Consider the following 26,130-nt stretch of genomic DNA (forward strand, 5'->3'; position numbering starts at 1 on the left):
TTAGAAGGAATAACACCATTTTAGTTCAATCATCCAAATTCATGTCAAAAGGACTTTTTCATGGAAGAATTCACCCAAGATATCAACAGATAGAAATTGACTTCGTCAAGATTGATTGATTGAGTGTAGGTTGCTTAACGTCCAGTGGCAAATATTTCATGCATATTCAGGACGAGAACAAATTCACAATAAATACAATAGGTAGGTTCTGTAATAGAGGCGTCCGGGATTAAGGTCGGAGAAATTTAGACTACCACGGGGAAATGAGGACTTCGTCAAGAAGCTAGTAGATTAGGAATAAAAATACCTTAAAATGCCAACTATTTAAGTGAGAATTCTGAATAGTACTTAAGACTCTACTATCAATAATGACAATGTAACCGAAATATAGGTCAAAATTCCGATATATAGCAGATACAGATCAAGCTACAACCATATATGGTGGTGCGCGATCCCACAATGCATCAGTTAATAACGCAGAGGAACACGTGGTTTTTAATTCCACTTCAACATAATATGCATTGCACATAATCGTTAGGAAATTCAATTACCAATTACCTTGTTTTGCAGGCTTTCTGCAACAATGCAGTCTTTCCAACAAACTGTTTCTTCACTGAACGCGGAGGTGAATTCTGAATTATTGGAAAGACCAACTACACGACAGGACTAGATATCAGTCGTTTCTTCAACTTTGAGCACAAGAGAGACTGTCTTGCCTTAACCTGATCGGGCTGAAAACATAACTTTTATTACCTTTTAGACAATTCAATCAGTGATTTTGTTATTCCTTTTGTAGTGTGATTTTGGTCATCCTTTTTTTTCAAGTTTTCAAAGTCCATTTTCAGTTTCAACATGGTAGTTGAATCATTGTCAGCATGAATGACGTCAATTGGGCATTCATTATCAGTCATCTTATGTGCCATGGAAACAGCCATATCTGGTTCCATAGACTTACTAGACCCATACCAATTTTTACAACAGTCATGACTTGGAACTGTTTCATTCTTTCCCTCATGATGCTCACAAAATTTACAGCTTTTGCTTCTTATATCATAGCAGGTCACTTTCCCTGTTTGTTTTCCTATCATTGAAGCATGTCCTGAAATTCAATATGAAATTACAAATTTTGGTTGAAAAAGAAAATATTACAATTCCATATACAAAAATATAGTTTGTTTGTATGCATACATATGTAGGACTCTAAAGTGCGATGGTACTCTAAAGTGCGATGGTCACGCTAAAGTACGATGGTCTACGCTAAAGTGCGATGTTTTTTTTTTTTTAAGTGCGATCAGATATCACGCTAAAGAGCGATGGTATGACACGCTAAAGTCCGATGGTGTAACGGGAATGTGGTTCAGGCAATGGTTTTCGTTTGTTGCTGAGTTCCTATTACATTTTCGTTTATTGTTTTATTTATATATCAAGCCGTAGTCTTTCTCTTTTGAATTGTTTTACACTGGTCATTTTATAACCCTATATAGCTTGTTATGCGGCATGAGCCAAGGCTTTACGTTGACGGCCGTATGATTATTAGTTGCATACATGAACGAAATTTGGGGTTGGATTGATAGTTTATACTACATCTTCTTATTTTTATTTAAAGTACGATAGTTGTCCAAAAAGTGTAATGGTTAAACTGCAGTATAGTTAGTACATCTGGAATTTAGTAGAAGTCGTCTTTTAATCAAAAATAATATGTTGTGTAAGACAATGCTCCGCGTTAAAGATCATACCTAAAGTTGCATACATCAATGACATTAGGTCGTGGATAGAGAGTTGTCGTATTGGCAATCATATTTTATAATGATACTACACATCTGTTCGTCAGGTTGCTGTCTAGTTGAAGTATATTCATTATTTAACAGAAATAACAAACCATATTGTAATTTTTTTTATAGAATTATTCAATTAGAAAGTAACTGTTTTGATTAAAGCTCTTTTTGCAATTTTACAAATTAAGTTAACCTCTTCCAGCAACGACCAAAATAGTTCCAGATTGTGATCATTTGTTTCTCTCTTCCTTCTTTTCTTGTGTAATAAAAATCCTTTATCTGGACAAACAATATCGTCATAATGCTGTCGAACGTTGCTAACGTCGATACTTTTGCGGAAAAACGCACTTTAGCGTGTTCAAATGATTAGCACAGACCATCGCACTTTAGCGCATCAAACCATCGCACTTAAGCGTAGGCCATCGCACTTTAGCGTGACCATCGCGTTTTAGCGTCCCCATCGCACTTTAGAGTCCTACACATATGTATATCTTGTAAAGTCTGATCATTTTATTAGTTCACAATTGACATAATATTTGTTTGAAATGTGAATAGAAAATTATTGAGGATTAGATGACCCTTAGATCAGTCAGCAAGAAACCCTAAAACTCAATAAATCTAAAATAGTATAGAAAGTCCCTGATCTTGTTGTAGAATTTTTGTCAACATGAATTAATTGTAAAAATTTGTTTATTACATCTGGTTATAGGTATTATATATTCTTAACTTGAATTCAGGTGCATGTAAGTTAGTAGGTCTACATTCATTACATTATTTTTAGTTTTACCAGCTATTCATACTATACTGACATGTCCTACATACAGATTCTCGATGCTGTGCATCATCAGGGTTTGCGTCTCTGTCTTGGCGCATTTAAAACCTCACCAGTTGAGAGTCTGTATGTGGAGGCTGATGAGCACTCACTCTCTAACAGACGTTTGAAGCTTGGACTTCAATATGCTGTCAAACTAAAAGCCTACTCAGATAATCCTGCCTACAGCTGTGTTTTTAATCCAATTTATGAAGATATTTTTGCAAAACATGAAAATAAAATTCCTCCGTTAGGTATACGTTTAAAACCACATTTAGCTTCTTTTGATTTAAAATCTGTTGCTCAAGTTGAAACTTGCAAATGTCCTCCATGGGAACTTCCCAAACCAATAATGATATTTGATCTCCGTGAACACAATAAAAATAAAACAAATCCTCTTTTAATTCAGCAACACTATGCTGAAATCAAAGCCAATTATTCAGATTTTTCAACTGTCTATACTGATGGATCAAAAGATGGTGACAGAGTTGCATCTGCTGCTGTCTTCAGGGACAGAGCTGCAACTCTCCGTTTGCCATCTGATGCATCGATCTTTACTGCTGAAGCAGAAGCAATAATTTTGGCTTTGAAATTTATTGCTTCTTCAGATAAATCCAAATTTATTATATGTTCTGATTCACTTTCATGCTTACAAGCTATACAAAATACTAAAATTAAAAACCCAACAATTCTCAAAATTTTATATGTAATGAGGAATTTAAAAATTCTCCTTAAAGAAATATTATTTCTATGGGTGCCGAGTCATGTTGGAATCCTTGGAAACACAGCTGTAGACCTTGAGGCAAAGAATGCCCTGGGTGACCCTTTATCTAACTGTGATATACCATATACCGATTTTAAATCTAATATTAGAGAATATGTTTTTAATATATTGAAAAATGAATGGAGTAAAATAGATGGTAATAAATTACATGAAATTAAACCTAATTTATGTAAACCTTTCAATAATTTTATGTGCAGAAAAGATCAGTGTGTTATTTCTAGATGTCGTATTGGTCATACTAGAATAACACACGAATATCTTTTAAAAAATGAAGTAGAACCACAATGTATACCTTGTAACTGCAAGTATACTATTAAACATGTTTTAATCAATTGTATTGACTTTGCTGATATTCGTAAGAAGCATTTCAATGTCAATAATATGTATGATTTATTTAATAATGTTTCATTTACAAATATTGTTTCATTTTTAAAAGAAGTTGGAATATATTCTAAAATATAAAAATGTTATTATATTTAAAACGATTTAAAATTTTTATCACGTTATCTTAATGTTCATTTTTATTTGTAAATAATCAATTTGCTTTAATCTAGAATTTTAGTTTATTGAAGGACCTTTTGTCTGATTTTAAGAATATGCTTTAAATTGTAAAAAATATTCGAATTAGCTATCGCCGCGATATAGCCCTGTTGTGCTAATGCGGCGTAAAGCAACCAACAATCAATCAATCAATCTATACTGACATTGGCTGAAGTTTTCATCAATCTTCAAATTTTGTGTATCTGTCACTATTGAGTTTATAACAATCAGAAAAAGGTTCTTTGGCTTAAATTATTAAGCTTGTTTACATTTAAGTGAGATTCTCATACATGTAACAGTCTTATGTGAAACATTGAACATGTAGACATCACATGCAATTCTGATTGGTATGTATATTAATTAATTGTAATTTATATAGTACTGTAGTTGTACATGCATGTATAGCTAGATTATTAAGGTTTTGATCTTATTAGACAAAAATATAGTTGCAAATTCACCATTAAAATTGTACCAACTAAAATAAATATGTTTAAAATTGAGAATGGAAATGGGGAATGTGTCAAAGAGACAACAACCCGACCATAGAACAGACAACAGCAGAAGGTCACCAACAGGTCTTCAATGCAGCGAGAAATTGCACATTTATAAAGTGCAGGTTTACCTGTTAAGCTATTGTAATTGAATCCTGTCCCACGTTTTTGCCAACCTGCATCAAAACTGACCTCAAGCTCCAACTCCTAAATTACATAAATTTGATAAAAATTAGACATCGCAATAAGGTAGTAAACAAATTATGAATAATTTGAAAATTTATATTGTTTATTTAAAATTTTAAAGAATTATAAAAGACGTAACATAAAAAAGATTAACTTATTTTATTAATCATTTTGAAATTAATTTATTGATCTGTTTTAACACAATATAAATAAAATATATATATATGTTGTGTACAAGATGTACAGGTTTTTTTTTACACATACCTTTTTGCACCAGGTGATAAAAGTTTATCTTCAAAAATTTATCAACTTAATGTTTTAAATTCAAATCTATATACTTCAACCTGAAATTTAGTGCTGTTCTCCTTGTTCTAAAGCTGGAAATAAGAACACCTGAATGGTTTAAATTCTATTTTTTTCCTCTGTATACTGAAATCATATCCATAAAAAGTATTTCTGTGTTCTTATGTTTTTTTGTAACAATGCTCAGTATAACTATTAGATTGTATCATGTAGTCATGGAAATATGACAGAAGTATGTGAAACAAAAGACTGTGATTGTATCATCCATTTGCATTAAGCAGTTCAATGAAACACTAATAATTTGTACAAAATTCTGTGCAAATTATAATTGGTATACAACATATATATATGTTGTGTACAAATTGTAATGTTGTACAAATTAATTATAATTTGTACAGAATTTTTGTACAAGTTATTAGTGTTTTATGAACCGCTTAACACAAATGGATGATGCAAGCACACAGTCTTTTGTTTCGCATATTTCTTTCATATTTCCATGACTACATGATACAGTTTAATACTGAGCATTGATACAAAAAACATTATAAGAACACAAAAAGACTTTTCATGGATATGATTTTGGTATAAGGAGAAAAATAAAAATAGAATGTAAACCATTCAGGTGTCCTTATTTCCAGTTTGAGGACAAAGAGAATAGCACTAAATTTTAGGTTGGTGTATATAAATTTGAATTGAAGACATTAAACTGATACATTTTAGAAGATAAACTTTTATCACCTGGTGCAAAAAGGTATGTGTCAAAAAACTTATAAATTGTACAAAAACCCTGTACAAATTATAATTTGTACAAAATTACATCTTGTACACAACATATATATATATATATAATTCTATTGATTTTTTTTTTAATTTGATTTATAGATGGATATATATAAGATTGTTCTTTTGACTTCTCATGTTTTTAATTGTTGGAGAAGTTATATTTTTAATTGTAAATGTAAATTACTTTTCATTCAATTCAGAAAATGATGCTTTTCCATGTATATGTAGCCCTAATTACAAATTGTTTTAATATTTTATCTGTACCTTTAGGACAAGTTTTGTGATTTTGGGGCCTTTTATAGCTGACTATGCAGTTTAGGCTTTGCTCATTGTTGAAGGCCGTTGGGTGACCCATAGTTGTTAATTCCTGTGTAATTTGGTCTCTTGCAGAGTTGTGTCTCATTGGCAATCATACCACATCTTCTTAATTTTATATATATATATATATATATATATAAGTCTGAAAATTACACCCAACAGTGTTAGAATTAGACTTTTATGCTGACAAATTTTTGTCCCTCAACGGGATTCGAACTCACACCTTTGATACACTACAGCACCAATCGCTTAGCCTCATGTCCAGCGCTCTAGACCACACGACCACATCCGCTATATAAAATATAACTTTAATAGTCGTAGTGTTACCTTGTCACGTAAGGCGAATCTAGAGATAGACATAAGACATGTGTTTTAATCGTGTGAAGATGTTATATTATTATTTAATACACAATGTATTTGTTATTTGTCAGCAATCTAACTCAACAATTTTTATATACCGTATGGGATAATGATTAATTCATTATACAGTCACTAGAAATAAGTATATCATACAAACAAGTCTAAGCAAGTGACAACCATACAATATATATGCCCACTGGGTCTCAGTGTGTTTGAGACACAGGGTTAATACAAATATTTATATAAGTCTGAAAATTACACCCAACAGTGTTATATATATACCAGTATATGTATATATATAATTCGTCTAAACGAACAGCCCAATAATGTTAGATCTGTAAATTTGCGGAAGCATATATATATATATATATATATATATATACATGTATACATATATAAGTCATATTTGAAAGAGGTCCAGAAGTAGATTAAAATAAGTCAAATATATCATATAGTATTACCTTATCTGTAGAAATTTCTTTTTCCAGTTGTTGAGCTTTCTTGCAGGATTCTTCAGCAGCAGATACAAAGATTTTTCCAATTTTTTTCTCATGTTTTTGGAAACAAGACTTACTCATGACTGGCAAGTTACATTCTGTCAGAAAGTTTCTTATTTGTGCATATCCTAAGCCAGCATGTATCATTCCTACATATAAGAAAGCATTTTATGAAACAAAAATTACATTTTGTAGAAACCAACTATAGTTCAACTTCAATCTATATAATTGAAATGTATTTTTTCCACAAACTTTTCCTCTCAGTAGAACTAGTTACTTATTTTGCTGTTATATTGGAGTGAGACTATTTCAGTTGAACCCATCATGTTTTTTGATGGTTTTAGATTATTCACATGAAAAATGTCATCACAAAAACAGTAGCAATTATATTTTAAATTAATACTACCTGATTACATATAACTCTTTGTTTCGTACATACATCAGGTTAGTTTTCCCGTTTGAATTGATATACATTTGTAATTTCTGGACATTTTAGAGCTGCATGATTATGCCTTATGGGTTTTGCTCATTGTTGAAGGCTGTTTGTTGACCTTTAGTTGTTAATTTCTACATCATTTGGTCTCTGATGGAGAGTTGTTTTATAAGCATTCATACCACGTCAACCACATCTTCTTATTTTTATGATTATTCTCATAACACTTTATATACAATATCATTTCATTGATAATACCAATTAATTTGATATTTAAGGAGAACCTTTATATTAATCTCAGAATAAATACCAATATTTGTACAATGTTATGTTATGTTGAAAATGTGTTTAAAAATTTCACATTCAGCTTTTGATGCTCAAACAATTGGAAATGACTTAGTTTTATTTCAGTGGTAACAGCTGTGTCATACATGTCAGGGGCAGATTTGGGAAGGGGGGGGGGGGGGGGGGGGGGGGGCTGGGCCCCCTTTTTGTGTGAAAAAAATTGGTTGATAATATAGGGAATCACTGAAGCATGACTGCAGCAGGCCACCTCTTAGGCAGTCAGTTGGTCCCCACTTATGAAAATTTCTGGATCCGCCACTACATGTACTAAGTTTTCACAACCAAATAAAACCATTTGTTTTATAGAGTGATAAAAGAAAAGGTGCAGTAATATATTTTAAAATATGTTGAAACTGGCAAATATGTTTTGGTAAATTTGTAAACTGACCTAAATTCCTTGTACTCTCTTTAATCTTCTTTCATTTTACTCACTACTTAAGGTATGTCTAGCTATATAGAGACATACATGTAAGGACAATAATCACCATGTGGAGAATATATATATTTGCCTACCATAGTCTACCCTTTTCATTTTTTAATTTCTATCCTACCATAGTGGAATTTTTAGGTTATCTGATTCTGTATTAAGATATCTTTTATCTTTACCACATTGGTATTAGATTAGAAAACTGTGTATATAGTTTGTCATTGTACATGAATCATATTATGTTATCATTTGTCAATAAACATTTTGTAGAACTGTAGATTTTTAACATTTATTGCAATTAATGTTCTTTGTATAAACTTTGAATATCCATTTTATATTTTTGATACTTGAAAATATCTGTCCTTTCAGTTCAGTAGTTGTAAATGTCTTTTTTGAAACAAAACAAAATTTGGAAGACAATTTCAAAAGGGGAAAACACAGGGAAAGTAACTCTACACACAATTATATCCAATAGATGAATTTAAAAATAATAGTCAATCTCATCAACTCTAAAATATTATATCTACAAATACATTTCTGAATATACATGTATGTAATTGTCTTCTTTTGTTGGGTGAAATAGGAAGTGTACCCAATATTGGCAATAGGAAAAAAAAAAGGTAAAACTTTTCAAAAGAAATAGGTGGATATGCTTAACACGAACATTGTTTACATTTTACATAAAATTAAAAAAAGTAAATTTTGATAAAATACGTAAATGCAATTGATATTTATTAAAGTATTTACCTATGACTATCTTAGCAGTGATGTCGAATGATCCAGTTGGACCCACTTTTCCCGTTGGCACGTCTGTTACCGTTCTGCATTCTGTGTTGGTGCATAAAATTAGAAGATAACTGCCGAATCCGGCCGTCCGTTCATGGAGGGTATCATGCAGGTGCAACGGAACATTGCACCTGCAACAATACATTTTATCTGCCAGTACGCCTAATTCTACTATACGTCTCCCCACCTTCCAATTGCTGTCAATCATTCCTTCATTCCCGGCCACTTCTTCCTCCGCCCCGATATCCATGTAATTATGTTGCACATATGTGTGATCATTTGTTTCTTCAATACTAATTTGTTTGAACGATTTGTTCAAAGTTTTAAAAAAGTTAGAACGCTTAGACTTCTTTTTGGATTCAAATAAACCTCTCATTGTGGTTATCGTCTGTCACTGTCAGTATCCAAGGTAAACGATCTGTGTACACAGATGCTTGAAATTGAGTGCCTTAATAAAACGCATCAATGACTTCAAGTAGATGTGTACGAGTTATTTCCCTTACCCCAGGTCTACCACCTTAAATCGTTCACTTTTTTAGATAATTTTATTAGAGGTAACCTTAACTCTGTCACTCTTTGAATTCATAATTTTACATTAAATTGAATGTTTTTTATAGGTAATTGTATATGAAATATAATCTTAAATTGTTCACTTCTTAATTTTTTAATTTATTTTTTTTTTTCCAAAAAATTCGACAATATGTAGAAGATAATTGTATTAGATGTAACCTTAAATCGTTCACTTTTTCTAGATAATTTCATTAGAGATAACTTTAACACTGCCACTTTTTGAAATAATAATATTACATTATATTTGAACATTTTTAATGGGTAATTGTATATAAAATGTAACCTTAAATCGTTCACTTCTTAATTGTTAAATTTGTTATATTTTACCATTAAAATTGGTCACTTTTTCGTGATAATTTTATGAGATGTCACCTTAAATCGACAACTTTCTTTATTGATTATTTGACTATATCTTATTATAAATTGGACAACTTTTTATAGATAATTGTATTAGATGTAACGTTTAATCATTAAATTATTCCTAATAGTTGTATTACATGTATTCTGAAATCGGCCACTTCTTCATCAATCATTTTACAAACATTTCGACTTCTTTTTATTGATAATTGTATTAGATGTGACCTTAAATCGGTCATTTTTCTAAGACAATTTTATTAGATGTAACCTTAACTGTGCCACTTTTTGATTTGATTATTTTACATTAAATTTGAACATTTTTTTAAATAGATAATTGTATATAAAATGTAACCTTACATCGTTCACTTTTTCTTAATAATTTTATTAGATGTCAACTTAAATCGACCACTTTCTTTAATGATAAGTTGACTATATTTTAGAATAAATTCGACAACTCTATTTCGATAATTGTATTAAGTGTAACGTTAAATCAGTCACTTATTCTTAATAATTGTATTACATATATCCTGAAATCGGCCACTTTATTCATTAGTCATTTTACAATCGATTCGACTACTTTTCATAGATAATTGTATAAGATGTAACCTTTAATCAGTCACCTTTGAAGGATAATTATACTAGATGAGACCTTAAATCGTTCATATTTCTAGTAAAATTTATTAGATGTAACATTAAATCAGTCAATTGCTAGTAGTTAATTTATTATATTTTACAATATAATCATCAACTTTTTCAAGATAATTGTATTAGATGTAACCTTAAATCGGTCACATTTGTAGATAATTTTATTACATGTTACCTCAAATTTGGCAACTTTCGTTATTGATATTTTACTATATCGTACAATTTAGATGAGACCTATAATCAGTCGCTTGTTCTAGATTATTGCACAAGATGCGACCTTACATCTGTCACTTTTTCTAGATAATTGTATTAGATGTAACCTTAAATTGGTCACATTTGTAGATAATTTTATTACATATCATCACCTTAAATCGGCAACTTTCTTCATTGAAAGTTTTACTATATTATACAATTAAGATGTGACCTTAAATCGGTCACCTTTTTCTAGATAATTGTATTAGATGTGACGTTCAATCGGTCACTTTTTCTAGATAGTTTTATTAGATGTGACCTTCACTCTGCCACTTTTTGAATTAATAATATTACTTTAAATTTGAACATTTTTTATAGGTAATTGTATATAAAATGAAACCTTAAATCGTTCACTTCTTGATTATTAATTTTATTATATTTTTCAAGAAATTCGACTACATGTAAAAGATAATTGAATCAGATGTAACCATAAATCGTTCACTTTTTCTAAATAATTTTATTAGTTGTAACCTTAACTCTGCCACTTTTTGATTTGATTATTTTACATTAAATTTTAACATTTTTTTTATAGATAATTGTATAAGTTGTAAACTTAAATCGGTCACTTTTTCTAGATAATTGTATTAGATGTAACTTAAATCGATCATATTTGTAGATAATTTTATAACATGTCACCTCAAATTTGGCATTTTTCTTTATTGATAATTTTACTATATTATACAATTTAGATGTGACCTTAAATCGGTCACTTTTTTCTAGATAATTGTATTAGATATGACCTTAAATCGGTCACTTTTTCTATATAATTTCATAAGATGTGACCTTCACTCTGCCACTTTTTGAATTAATAATATTACATTAAATTTTAACATTTTTTATAGGTAATTGAATATAGAATGTAACGTTAAATCGATCACTTGTTCATTGTTAAATTTATTATATTTTTCAATAAATTCGACCACATGTAAAAGATAATTGTATTAGATGTAACCTTTAATCGTTCATTTTTTCTAGATATTTTTTATTAGAGGTAACATTAACTCTGTCACTTTTTGAATTGATAATTTTACATTAAATTTGAAAATTTTTACAGGTAATTGTATATAAAATATAATTTAAAATCGTTCACTTCTTAATTGTTAAATTTGTTATATTTTACCATTAAAATTTGTCACTTTTTCGTGATAATTTTATGAGATGTCACCTTAAATCGACAACTTTCTTTATTGATTATTTGACTATATCTTATAATAAATTGGACAACTTTTTATAGATAATTGTATTAGATGTAACGTTTAATCATTAAATTATTCCTAATAGTTGTATTACATGTATCCTGAAATCGGCCACTTTCTACATAAATCATTTAACAATCATTTCGACTTCTTTTTACAGATATTTGTATTAGATGTGACCTTAAATCGGTCACTTTTCAAAGACAATGTTATTAGATGTAACCTTAACTCTGCCATTTTTTTTATTTGAATATTTTACATTAAATTTGAACATTTTTTTAATAGCTAATTGTATATAAAATGTAACCTATAATCAGTCATCTTTGAAAGATAATTATACTAGACGAGACCTTAAATCGGTCATTTTTTCTAGTAAAATTTATTAGATGTAACCTTAAATCAGTCAATTCCTAGTTGTTAATTTATCATATTTTACAATATAATCGACAACTTTTTCTAGATAATTGTATTACATGTCACCTCAAGTTTGGCAGCTTTCTTTATTGATAATTTTACTATATTCTACAATTTAGATGTGACCTGATATCGGTCATTTTTCTAGATAAATGTATAAGATGTAACTTTTAATCAGTCAATTCTTAATTGTTAATTTCATTATATTTAACAAAAAAATTGACAACTTTTCATAGATAATTGTATTAGATGTAACCTTAAATCGTTCACTTTTTGTAGATAATTTTTATTAGAGGTAACCTTAACTCTGTCACTTTTTGAATTGATAATTTTACATTAAATTTTACTAAAATCGTTTTTTTTCTTAATTGTTAAATTTGTTATATTTTGTCATTAAATTGGTCACTTTTTCGTGATAATTTTATGAGATGTCACATTAAATCGACCACTTTATTGATTATTTTACTATATCTTATAATAAATTGGACAACTTTTTATAGATAATTGAATTAGATGTAACGTTAAATCATTAAATTATTCCTAATAGTTGTATTACGTGCATCCTGAAATCGGCCACTTCTTCATCAATCATTTTACAAACATTTCGACTTCTTTTTTATAGATAATTGTATTAGATGTGACCTTAAATCGGTCACTTTTCTAAGACAATGTTATTAGATGTAACCTTAACTCTGCCATTTTTTCATTTGAATATTTTACATTAAATTTGAACATTTTTTTAATGGATAATTGTATATAAAATGTAACCTTTAATCAGTCATCTTTGAAAGGTAATTATACTAGACAAGACCTTAAATCGGTCTTTTTTTCTAGTAAAATTTATTAGATGTAACCTTAAATCAGTCAATTCCTAGTTGTTAATTTATTATATTTTACAATATAATCGACAACTTTTTCTAGATAATTGTACACTTTTTGAATTGATAATTTTACATTAAATTTGAATATTTTTATAGGTAATTGTATATAAAATATAATCTAAAATCGTTCACTTCTTAATTGTTAAATTTGTTATATTTTGTCATTAAAATTGGTCACTTTTTCGTGATAATTTTATGAGATGACACCTTAAATCGACCACTTTCTTTATTGATTATTTGACTATATCTTATAATAAATTGGACAACTGTTTATAGATAATTGTATTAGATATAACGTTAAATCATTAAATTATTCCTAATAGTTGTATTACATGTATTCTGAAATCGGCCACTTCTTCATCAATCATTTTACAAACATTTCGACTTCTTTTTATTGATAATTGTATTAGATGTCACCTTAAATCGGTCACTTTTCTAAGACAATGTTATTAGATTTAACCTTAAATCGTTCACTTATTTATTAGAGGTAACCTTAAATCAGTCAATTCCTAGTTGTTAATTTATTATATTTTACAATATAATCGACAACTTTTTCTAGATAATTGTACACTTTTTGAATTGATAATTTTACATTAAATTTGAATATTTTTATAGGTAATTGTATATAAATTATAATCTAAAATCGTTCACTTCTTAATTGTTAAATTTGTAAATTTTATCATTAAAATTTGTCACTTTTTCGTGATAATTTTATGAGATGTCACCTTCAATCGACTACTTTATTGATTATTTGACTATATCTTATAATAAATTGGACAACTTTTTATAGATAATTGTATAAGATATAACGTTTAATCATTAAGTTATTCCTAATAGTTGTATTACATGTATCCTGAAATCGGCCACTTTCTACATAAATCATTTAACAATCATTTCGACTTCTTTTTATAGATAATTGTATTAGATGTGACCTTAAATTGGTCACTTTTCTAAGACAATGTTATTAAATGTAACCTTAACTCTGCCATTTTTTTATTTGAATATTTTACATTAAATTTGAACATTTTTTTAATAGATAATTGTATATAAAATGTAACCTTTAATCAGTCATCTTTGAAAGATAATTATACTAGACGAGACCTTAAATCGGTCATTTTTTCTAGTAAAATTTATTAGATGTAACCTTAAATCTGTCAATTCCTAGTTGTTAATTTGTCATATTTTACAATATAATCGACAACTTTTTCTAGATAATTGTATTAGATGTAACCTTAAATCGGTCACATTTGTAGAGAATTTTATTACATGTCACCTCAAATTTGGCAACTTTCTTTATTGACAATTTTACTATATTGTACAATTTAGATGTGACCTGAAATCGGTCATTTTTCTAGATAAATTTATGAGATGTAACTGTTAGTCAGTCAATTCTTTATTGTTAATTTTATTATATTTTACAAAAAAATTGACAACTTTTCATAGACAATTGTATCAGATGCAACCTATAATCAGTCGCTTGTTCTAAATAATTGTACAAGATGTGACCTTACATCTGTCACTTTTTCGAGATAATTGTATTAGATGTAACCTTAAATTGGTCACATTTGTAGATAATTTTATCACATATCACCTTAAATCGGCAACTTTCTTTATTGATAATTTTACTATATTATACAATTTAGATGTGACCTTAAATCGGTCACTTTTTTCTACATAATTGTATTAGATATGACCTTAAATCGGTCACTTTTCTAGATAATTTTATTAGATGTGACCTTCACTCTACCACTTTTTGAATTAATTATTTTACATTAAATTTGAAATTTTTTTTTATAGATAATTGTTTATAAAATGTAACCTTACATCGTTCACTTCTTAATTGTTAATTTTATTAAAAATTTTCTATAAATTCGACCTTATGTAACAGATAATTGTGTTAGATGTAACCTTAAATCGGTCACTTTTTCTAGATAATTTTTTTAGAGGTAACCTTCACTCTGCCCCTTTTTTGATAATTTGACATAAAATTTGAACATGTTTTATAGGTAATTGTATATAAAATGTAACCTTCTTAATTACTAATTTTAATATATTTTTCAATAAATTCGACCACTTGTAAAAGATAATTGTATCAGATATAACCATAAATCGTTCACTTTTTCTAGATAATTTTATTTGAGGTAACCTTTACTCTGCCACTTTTTGAATTGATAATTTAACATTAAACTTGAACATTTTTATAGGTTATTTGATATAAAATGTTACCTTAAATCGTTCACTTCTTAACTGTTAAATTTATTATATTTTTGAATAAATTTCGACCACCTGTAAAAGATAATTGTATTAGATGTAACCTTATATCGGTCACTTTTTCTTGATAATTTTATGAGATGTCACCTTAAATCGACCACTTTCTTTGTTGATTATTTGACTATATTTTATAATAAATTCGACAACTTTTTGTGGACAACTGTATTCGATTTAACGTTTAATCGATCACTTATTCTTAATAATTGTATTACATGTAACCTGAAATCATCCACTTTCTTCATTAATCATTTTACAATCAATTCGTGTCTGAGCAGAATGTTGATGAACCAGGGGTATGTCAAAGAACGTCTTGTCATTTTTCTAAAAAAAAAGTTCATCGGAAGGTACCAAGACCTTGTTGATAAATATTCCGTAACAATTTTCACAAATAATACACGATGGTCTTGAGGTCTAGATTCTGGGTACTGACGTTGTTTATCATCTTAATAACGTGTTATTGTATTTTTTTACATGTCTTTATAAATATTACTTTTAGTGTTTAGTCGGTTTTTATTGATATCCATTTGACGTGACTTTGTACTCATACATCCCGTCATTGTGTTATTGTTCTAAGAAAATTCTCGTATTCTTGTCATTCATTTTTGCTAATGTGCTTTGTCTATATGCCTTTTTTGTGTGTCTTTGATACATATGACGTGGCTCTGTACTTATACATCCCGTTACTGTGCTATTGTAAAACATTTTTGTATTCTTGTCTTTCATTTTTGCTAATATGCTTTGTCTATATGCCTTTTTGTGCTTCTTTGTTACATATTTGTTTGTTTTTATAGAGTTTAGGATTATAACACAATGTTGACTGCTGTACACCAATTTTTGACATTTTTACCTATTATGTCTGTTTTCTTCACACATCGTTGTCAATATAATGGAATTTGATGTGACTGTCATACATGTGAGACATTTAGCTAGCTTAAAAACCAGGTTTAATCCACCATTTTCTTCATAGGAAAATGCCTGTACCAAGTCAGGAATATTTCAGTTGTCATCCATTCGTTTGATGTGTTTGAGATTTGGATTTTGCCATTTGATTAGGGACTTTCATTTTTGAATTTTCCTCTGAATTCAGTATTTTTGTGATTTTACTTTTTTCGAATACTTCTTATGGATAATTGTATTAAGTGTGACCTTAATTGGCCACTTTTTCTAGATAATTTTATTACATGTAACCCAAACTCGAAAAATTTTTGAATTGATAATTTTACTTTAAATTTGAACATGTTTTAGTTAATTCTATTAGGGGTAACTTTAACTCTGCCATTTTTTGAATTGATAATTTTAGGAGAATTATGAACATTTTCATGGGTAATTGTATATAAAATGTAACCTTAAATCGTTCACTTCTTAATTGTTAATTTTATTATAATATATTATTATATTTTTCAATAAATTCGACTACATGTAAAAGATAAATGTATTAGATGTAAGCTTAAACCGGTCACTTGTTCTTGATAATTTTATGAGATGTCACTACAAATCGACCACTTTCTTTATTGATTATTTGACTATATTTCTTAATAAATTTATCTAAAATTAAGAAATAAGAGAAATTTAGAATTAAGAGATTCATATTTTCTACATTGTATATATGTGTCCTGTTGCCTTTTACTAATGAATAAAAAGATCACATACAGTTTTTAGTTTCCAGTATTTCCATCTAATTGACATCACTTTTCCAAAATGCATTGGCACACACAATTGAATTAGTTTTTACTAAGTCTGGTTAACCATTAGCACAAGTTCACCAGAGAACAGTTATGCCCCAAACACAAATAACTAGCATAGCCCATGATAGGGTCAAGGTCAGATCATCCGGTCTTTGATATTTGACACTCAACCCAATAAATGTACCTTAGCAACCTTATCACATTTATTGTGCTGGTTAAGTTTCAACTGGAATTTTATACCATAAGGACATTTGACAAGTCGAATAAAATTTTATTCAACTGGTGAACCAATTTTTGATTGAGAATTATAGCACAACATGCAAGAAATATGGGACCATGTCAAGCCTGAAAGGACCACCTGCCCGCTGTCCTGAAAGGGTCTGGGGATAACACGGGGGCAATTTTAGTTATACAGTACAAAAGCTATGTGGAAGACACAAATCAGACAAAGGTTTACTGTTATTATAAAGGCAGGTCAATCAGACCTCGACTTTGATCCCTACAACTAAAAGGGATCAAAGCCAAGGTCTGATTACTAAATGAAAATGATACCCCAGCCCATGATGTTACTCCATACAGATAAGATAAGATATTTAATTTTCCTAATTAGGTCCCCAGGGGGGCATATACACATAACAAATATAATCGTTACAACATACAGTATTTTACATGACATTCATATGATAAACCTAAAATATTGATATAAAGTCATACAGGTTATTATATGTTAAAATAAACAAAGTATTTAAGAGTTGCTACTCGAGAGATGTGGCAAACGTTTTTCTCACTTGATTTTATATTTTTTGATTGATGTATAAATATAAATATAATTGATTGTTTAGCTGCAACAGGTACCAAGGAACGATGCTTCAGGATTGTGAGCTGATGAGCTATTACAAGCCTCATCGTGTCTGATGCAGAGAAACACACATAAATGTAACAAAAGTCCAAGTGTATTCACAGCAAATAAAATATATTGCAGTGATCATCATGTACAATACAATGACACCATTTTCTTTCCATAGAACGTCTAGTGCCTGTGCTTCATACCAAGTTTTGAAAATAATAACCGGTATTTCCGGGTAAAAAAATCATAAACAGTGCGTCGATCAGTCTCGGACCACAGGGCCAGGGTTTGTTACTATTTGCCGGGTTTACTATCCATGGGAACCCCTAAAAAACACAAAGGGGACATTGATTCGAATTCTCGTTTCAAAATTTTTCCATGACTTTCAATTAATTTGTCATCTGAATAAATCGGTTCTCACTTGATTTATCTCTTCGATGATATGTTTGTAATCCCTTACGTTATCTCTATAAACATTGCAATCCTTCAAACAAACTTGAAATATCTGAAATAGAATCCATTGACGCCCTACATCTGAAAATGAAAGTACAAAAGCGATACCTGGAGAAAATATATTTTCGGATTTTTCGGGAGTTTACCATAATTGGAAGATAAAACACAGTGTGTACCTAATAAATTCTCGCCATGGATTCTATTTTGACCTTCTTGAGGCCAGTTTATGAATTAACTGAATAATATAATTATAGGAACTTCGAAGGAATTTAAATATGCATACATTTAATCAAGATCAATTAAATAAGCACTGTCACCACTACCCAAACAAACAAAGAATATAATGATTAATAATAGTTACCTGTATATCATCAGAATCCTCAAAATTTACGAGGACGTTTGTTATAAATTCTTGATATTTACGTTTCTCTTCTAGGTCAAAATTCCCGACAAACAATATTCCTGCGCATGTTGCCGTTTGGCAAATGTAAACGACTTGAATTTAGAAAAAATTTCGGCGATCAAATATTTCATACAATTCTTCTTTGACATCTTTACCAAAAGCACAGGGAATAATAAACAACGTACGGATTTCTATTTAGCACTATTTCCCAAGTGCAACGTCAATTATTTTACGTTGTTCGACGATCATTTATGGTTATTCTGGTCATATTTTTTGTATTCCAGAATTCAAAGTATGAAAACAGTGTCCAATTAGTTATAAATAACATATTAGCCTGCTACATAATAACAATGGCACCTATTTAAGTATTGGTTGGGGAAAAAACAGATCTAAGAGTGCTAGCATAAGGCAGCTTAACTGCCTAAAAATGATGAATATATACACTTCACAGTGAATTATATTAATTTAATCAAAGTCAAATAATAAATAAAAAAATTTAGGTTAAGAATTAAAATGATTAAATACATCTTTCTAGAAGGTTTGATGTACGAACTGAGTCGCTGACTTACAAACTTTGGACTTTTATTCATATGAATTACCTCTCGAAAAAATAAGTTTAATCCTATAATGAAACTCTTAGTAATTAAAATACTTACAAAATATGTACAAAATGAGACATGATAAATATTATTATAAAAAGAGTCGCAAATTATTAAATGGCTTAGAAACAAAAAAGATGTCGGGCAATGCCTAGCATTTCAATCATGTTTTGAAAATACAAATTGAATTAAAATTTGTATGGTTATTCTTTTTATACATAACTATAACAACTATATGTTCTATGTAGTCATTTTTGACAAGATCTATCCCAGAATATTAGGCATTTGAGACACAACTTGAAAATGAAATCACAGTTGATGATGCCCAATGAAGCAAATGGAATACTTGAAAGAACACCCCTTCAAAAAAGTTTAGAGTAATGCCTGAAACCCCAAAAGCAACTGAAGAAGTATAAAGTCTCATCTATTCAAATTAAAAGATGAGTGGAAGAAACTTTCCAAACACAGAGATGTTGGGCATATTAAGATGTTACTAAGAGAAACCATTCATTATCGTGATGATTTGTTAAAAAAAAAACCAGAAGGTTTGGTAAAGGCTGCGGCATTGGAATTCAACTGCTTTACAGACGCTTTATATGCAAGTTTTTCAATTTGCTTTTGTCGTCCCATGAAAATCTCATATATTTTTAAAGTTCTTGTACTACAGGCACACTATAATATGCACGTCTCAAATCGACACAATCAAAAGTATGTATATAAGCTTCAATAAAAATAAAGAAAAAGATTTAGACTTTGGGTATAAATAAATAATTTATTTTAATGACTTTATATGATAAGTCTTATAAAAAAAGCAGTGGCGGATCCAGAACTTTTTACAAGAGGGGCCCACTAACAGCCATAAGAGGGGTCCAGCTACAGTCAAGTTTCAGTGATACCCTATATAATCAACCAAATTTTTCCCACGAAAGGAGTGGGGGCCTTTAAATGTATTTAAATAAAGTTTAACTTCATACGCAACATTATATCATCATATCTGTTAACACTTTCAGTACTGATTTAATTTTTTCCGCGGGTAACTTTTCTTTCATTCATTCATATCTTTAATTCCTCATAAATGAGATTAAATGAACATACATTTAGTGAATATAAGTCATAACTACAAACAAAATATCAGCATGAGAGCAAAAATATAAAGTAAAAACACAAGTTAGTCTACATTCAGGTTGTGAGTTCAAACTCTCCTAGTGCGGGTTCGCAGAACTCCAATCTTAATTGATTAGGATTTCTTTAACCAAATGTCTGTGGTTATCTATGAGCATTCTTGCATTCACCACCAATAAAACCGGGCAACCACACCTAGCCAATACTGATTGATTGATTGTTGATTGTTGGTTGCTTAACGTCCAGTGGCAAATATTTCATGCATATTCAGGACGAGAACAAGTTCACAATAAATACAATAGGTAGGTTCTGTAATAGATTAAGGGATTAAGGTCGGAGAAATTTAGACTGCCACTGGAAATGAGGGTATATTGGATAGGGACAAAAATTTAGCCTTGCAACAGGTCACCTACGGACCCCTCAAAGAGTTGTTGCAAGGGTTCTTAACGTGCAAAGAACGTGGCACTTTCTTTACACGAGGCATCGGATTTAACGTCCCCATTCTGACCGGACGTGGCTGCAAATTTGTACATCCCGCACAGCCAAACGGACGCCCCACTTTAGCACGGGTTTTACTGCCGGTCGGAGGAAGACCAATGGTGACCATACTTCTATTCCCCAGTCACCCTTGGGGCCCTAGCCAATACTGAAAGTGGCGTTAAAAATCAACAATCAATCACATATAGTTTGTGTGTTCTTTTAGTATGGAAGGAGGTGCAGAACTTCAGCTGATACGTGGTTTTCCTACTGATTTATAATTAATATACCTGAGTTTGTTAAAAACATTTTTCATGACCAAATGCACTATTTAACAAAAATACTAGTACTAAACAAGGGTCTGGATGGGGTGTCCTCCATTTCTATATTCTTTAATCTTTTGGGTCATTTGTCTCTATTCTTTATGCTTTTTGCCCATCATTCTCTTGTCTTAATATTTTAGCACCTCATTATTCTCTATTCTTTATTTTTTAGTCATTTTTTCTTTATTTATATTTATAGCCGTTGTTCTCTGTAAACCCCATACTTATCCTTATAAATGATGGGAAGGGGTTGACGAGATTCAGAAATTTGGGATCAAATTAAACTATAATAGTTATTTCTTTGCAATATTATATAAAAAAGAAGATGTGGTATGATTGCCAAAGAGACAACTCTCCACAAGGGAACAAATGATACAGACATTAACAACTATAGGTCACCGTACGGCATTCAACAATGAGCAAAGCCCATACCGCACAGTTAGCTATAAAAGGCCCCGATGTAAAACAATTCAAACGAGAAAACTAACGGCCTAATTTATGTACAAAAAATGAACGAAAAACAAATATGTAACACATAAACAAACGACAACGTTTTTGTTCTTTGTCACACATTTATTGTGTTTAAATAAAGATATTAATATAAAACCATGCTTACAGGTTTAACCTTTTTACTATTCGAGACAACCAAACAAATGACCACAAAAGTTTTACACAACCGTTATAATTAAATTAAAATATAGATACTAACATTGACAGGCCAAAGTTAAAGTTTTGTTTTAAATTGAAGTATCACGCTGGGAAAGGGGCGTTTATTTACATGTGGTCTGTGGAATACTGGATTTCAGCCTCGAAAGGGACCAATAAATAAATATATAATAATCTGATCAATTAAAATTATGTTATGGATATTGTTCAGATCGTTCTACAATTGAAGTAACCATTAACAAGTAATAGTAGGATTTTGAAAGCTCAGAAACCTACTATTAATGTGGATCTGTTGAAAAATGGCGTCGATTTATGCGCTTCCTTTTCGCAGCCTCAGTTGCAATTTGACACGGAGTGATGGATAGTTATGCAAATATTTGGGGACTCCCATCATCATTGAAACTATTTTTGGTCATTTTATATTTAAATATCAATTAGGATGCAAATGTGTCATTTATTTTTAGAAGGGGAAAACAGCCGCCATATTTTTATCTTCCAAAACAACAACGTCATTTGCCATTTTCAGAAGTTTGTTTCTTGTAAAATAAAATCTCCTAAGAAGAAAAAATAGCATGGTCACATATCACCTGTTAAACTTACCTATATAACTAATGGATAATGAAATGATGCAAGTTTAATTGTCTCCAATAATAAATTTCTTGAAAAATCACACCAACACGATGTAAACAAATTACCGAGATGGTGCGTTACGTCATATGGAAGGAGACGCAGAACTGACGTGTGGCTTTCCCACTTGCTAACTTTTTACAGATTAAATCTAGCTACGGTGAGAAATTTTATGACTATCATAAGCTTTTTGCCCCCAAAGCTGCAACTGTACTTCGCGATTTCAAAGTTAAATTAGACTGGGGAGTAAAAGACAATGACATTCTTACGCTTTTAGCTCCGAAGGCAAGGCCAGAAGTTTGTAGACTTTGTTACGCTATTAATCACGGAACAAACTGTAATGTGTAACCGGGCGGGGACGTTTTATTATGTTTATCCCCGGGTTCGTACCAGTTTCCTGGGATTTGAAGAGCAATTCAAAAATTCTTAAGTCAATAAAAAGTTTATGCTATCACTACCAAATAATAAAACAAATACTACATAAAACGAAGTTCAACACCTATTAACTTAACCCGAACCTGGCAAATTGAAACAGTTTAACAAAACCCTTTCAGTCTGATATTAGTTTTAAACCAAATGTTCGAAACTAGGCTGACACCTAAATGTATGAAACTGGCTGAAACCTAAATGTATGAAACTGGGCTGAAACCTAAATGTATGGAACCGGGCTGAAACCTATTAAAACGAATGTATGATAACTATTTCAACTGGTGTAAACTTTCGGCGTATGAAACTTTATTTAATTATATGTATAAAACTGTTGGAATAATAGGGTAGCACTAAGGTATGGTTTTACAGCAAACACTCACTGCAATAGTGAGAGATGTGGAACGCAAAACCTTAGCACTAGCCCTGTTTAGACAACTTGTTTCTGAACCAAAACTTTCCTATCTTTATCCTCTCAGCAGGTTTCAAACACTCCACTTTGTTTGACTTATCCTGCTACTCGTCTTAAACAATTAACTGACCTACCTTTCTGCTCTACTTCTTACTATCTCTACGGCACAAATGACAACTTGAACTGAATAGCTACCCACTATTTATACTTCGAACGCGGACCTCGAAGAGAGCACCCTAGCAACAACTGTACAGGTAAAGCGTCTTATAGCAACCAAGGATAAAGGGATGATTTCGATACTGTTTTCAACGATAAAAAGATCAAACAGGAAAATTCATAGAGAAATCGTAAAATACATAACTATAACATTCTTAAACAGTAAATTCGTAACAAAACATTTGTCCTCTTTCTTTTCAATCAGTAGAACGTAATACCTATTCGAAGAATAGACCATCTTCCGATGGCATTGATAGGAGGGACAGAACGCGAGTTTTTTGCACGATGGGAAAGAAATTTGCAATACCTATAATACAAGAGGTTGTGTCAGACCGGGTTGTTCTTTGGACTCATATTTGCAGTTTTTGTTTCGCTTTTCATTCCGCATTCAACTGCTACAAAGATACTCAAAAGAACAAGTCTTCTAGAGGGTCGACAACAATCAGCGAAGATAAACCAATGATTACTAGTAGTAACAATTCCCGTTATCGTGAATTGTTGCAAACACATCCGGATATACATTTTCTTAATTATCTTTGCAGTGGGATAAAGGAAGGGTTTGATATTTGATTAAATGTACTGATTAACTGACACTGGAATGTACGAATAAATTTTTAGCTCGCTCTCAACCTTTTTCCATGATGCAGTGTGACGATGCAAGTATACACCGCATGAAACCGCAAATACTAGTTCCGAACGACAAAGGTGTATTCACTTGCCATCTGATCTATTTTCGTGATTGCTGTCAGACTGATGGACTGCAAGAAAATCGGATCCAAATCAAAATTCCATCATGGATGCATGTTAACAAATGATGCATTATGCATTAAGATTGCTCGATTTGCCCAATTTTATTGACTTCATTGTTGAAGACATCACGGAAGCTTCCAGACGAGGAACAGCAGAAACAGTAACGTGTTTATTTTCTTTAAATTGATTGATTGATTGTTGGTTGCTTAACGTCCAGTGGCAAATATTTCATGCATATTCAGGACGAGAACAAATTCACAATAAATACAATAGGTAGGTTCTGTAATGTAGGCCATCCGGGAAGAAGGTCGGGGAAATTTAGACTGCCACTGGAAAATGAGGGTAAATTGGATAGGGACAGCAATTTCGCCTTGCAACAGGTCACCTACGGACCCCTCAAAGAGTTGTTGCAAGGGTTCTTAACGTGCAGAGAGCGTGGCATTCTCTCTACACGAGGCATCGGATTTAACGTCCCCATTCTGACCGGACGTGGCTGCGTACTTGTACATCCCGCACAGCCATACGGACGCCCCACTTTAGCGAGGGTTTTACCGCCGGTCGGAGGAAGACCAATGGTGACCATATTTCTATTCCCCAGTCACCCTTGGGGGTATTTTCTTTCAAAATTATTTCAACTGTCTTTTGATAAAGCAGCGATTTAATCCATGCTACTACTTATCATTGAGTCATATTTCTTGTTTATATAATATAATGTATGGCATTTATTTGAAAAAGACACAGGTGCACATGGTACTACTCTACAACCTTGTGGAAAATCAATTGATTGTAAGTTTTAAAAACCTGTGGAAAATCAATTGATTGTAAGTTTTAAAAACCTGTGGAAAATCAATTGATTGTAAGTTTTAAAAACCTGTGGAAATCAATTGATTGTAAGTTTTAAAAACCTGTGGAAAATCAATTGATTGTAAGTTTTAAAAACCTGTGGAAAATCAATTGATTGTAAGTTTTAAAAACCTGTGGAAAATCAATTGATTGTAAGTTTTAAAAACCTGTGGAAAATCAATTGATTGTAAGTTTTAAAAACCTGTGGAAAATCAATTGATTGTAATATTTAAAAACCTGTGGAAAATCAATTGATTGTAAGTTTTAAAAACCTAACTACAGTAGTTGTGATTTCGACAACCATTCGTAGTTACATTCTAACTGGTACTGGTATCATAGCAACTGAATAATAACCCTTTAAATTTAATCAACTTTGACATTACTCTGTTTATTTCATAACCCTGTAATATATATATATATATTTTGTTTGATTCATTGAATGATTTTTACAACGGGAAGAGTGCAACAGAAAAAAAAAATGGTTTCATATAAAGATTGATTGATGTTGGCTGCTTAACGTCCAGTGGCAAATATTTCATGCATGTTCAGGACTATTTCAAATTAAGAACAAGTTCGGTCATCGTTATGTTAAATTGAAATATTCCGATTGTGTAAATAGTTCCGTTGACTTTTGGATTTTTGTTACTGAAGGCGGTGTATGGCTACTAGTTTGCAATATCATCTACAGATCAATGCTCGGGAGATCTGATCACACATAGAGTGGATTATTGTGTCACCAAACATTACTATAAACAAAACAGAAAGCAACGCATTGCAGAATATGTTGAGGGTCTGCATGGGTGTGCTAATAAATGACAGTTAAGTTCTTAAATTAAATTATGTAAATCATTAAATG

General features: G+C 30.7%; 1 protein-coding gene across 1 annotated transcript; it reads right to left on the reverse strand.

Annotated features, from left to right (window-relative positions):
* Positions 1-749: 749 nt before the first annotated feature.
* LOC127732279 (uncharacterized) lies at positions 750-8,889 on the reverse strand. The gene is made up of 4 exons (XM_052241354.1): positions 8,801-8,889; positions 6,813-6,997; positions 4,533-4,608; positions 750-1,099 (listed from the first exon to the last, which is right to left on the reverse strand). The coding sequence occupies exons 2-4, from the start codon at positions 6,993-6,995 to the stop codon at positions 750-752; spliced, it is 609 nt and encodes a 202-aa protein (XP_052097314.1). The 5' UTR covers positions 6,996-6,997; positions 8,801-8,889.
* Positions 8,890-26,130: the final 17,241 nt, after the last annotated feature.

This window comes from Mytilus californianus, unplaced genomic scaffold, assembly GCF_021869535.1.
Source record: "Mytilus californianus isolate M0D057914Y unplaced genomic scaffold, xbMytCali1.0.p SCAF_23, whole genome shotgun sequence".
In the NCBI taxonomy this organism is placed as follows: Eukaryota; Metazoa; Mollusca; class Bivalvia; order Mytilida; family Mytilidae; genus Mytilus; species Mytilus californianus.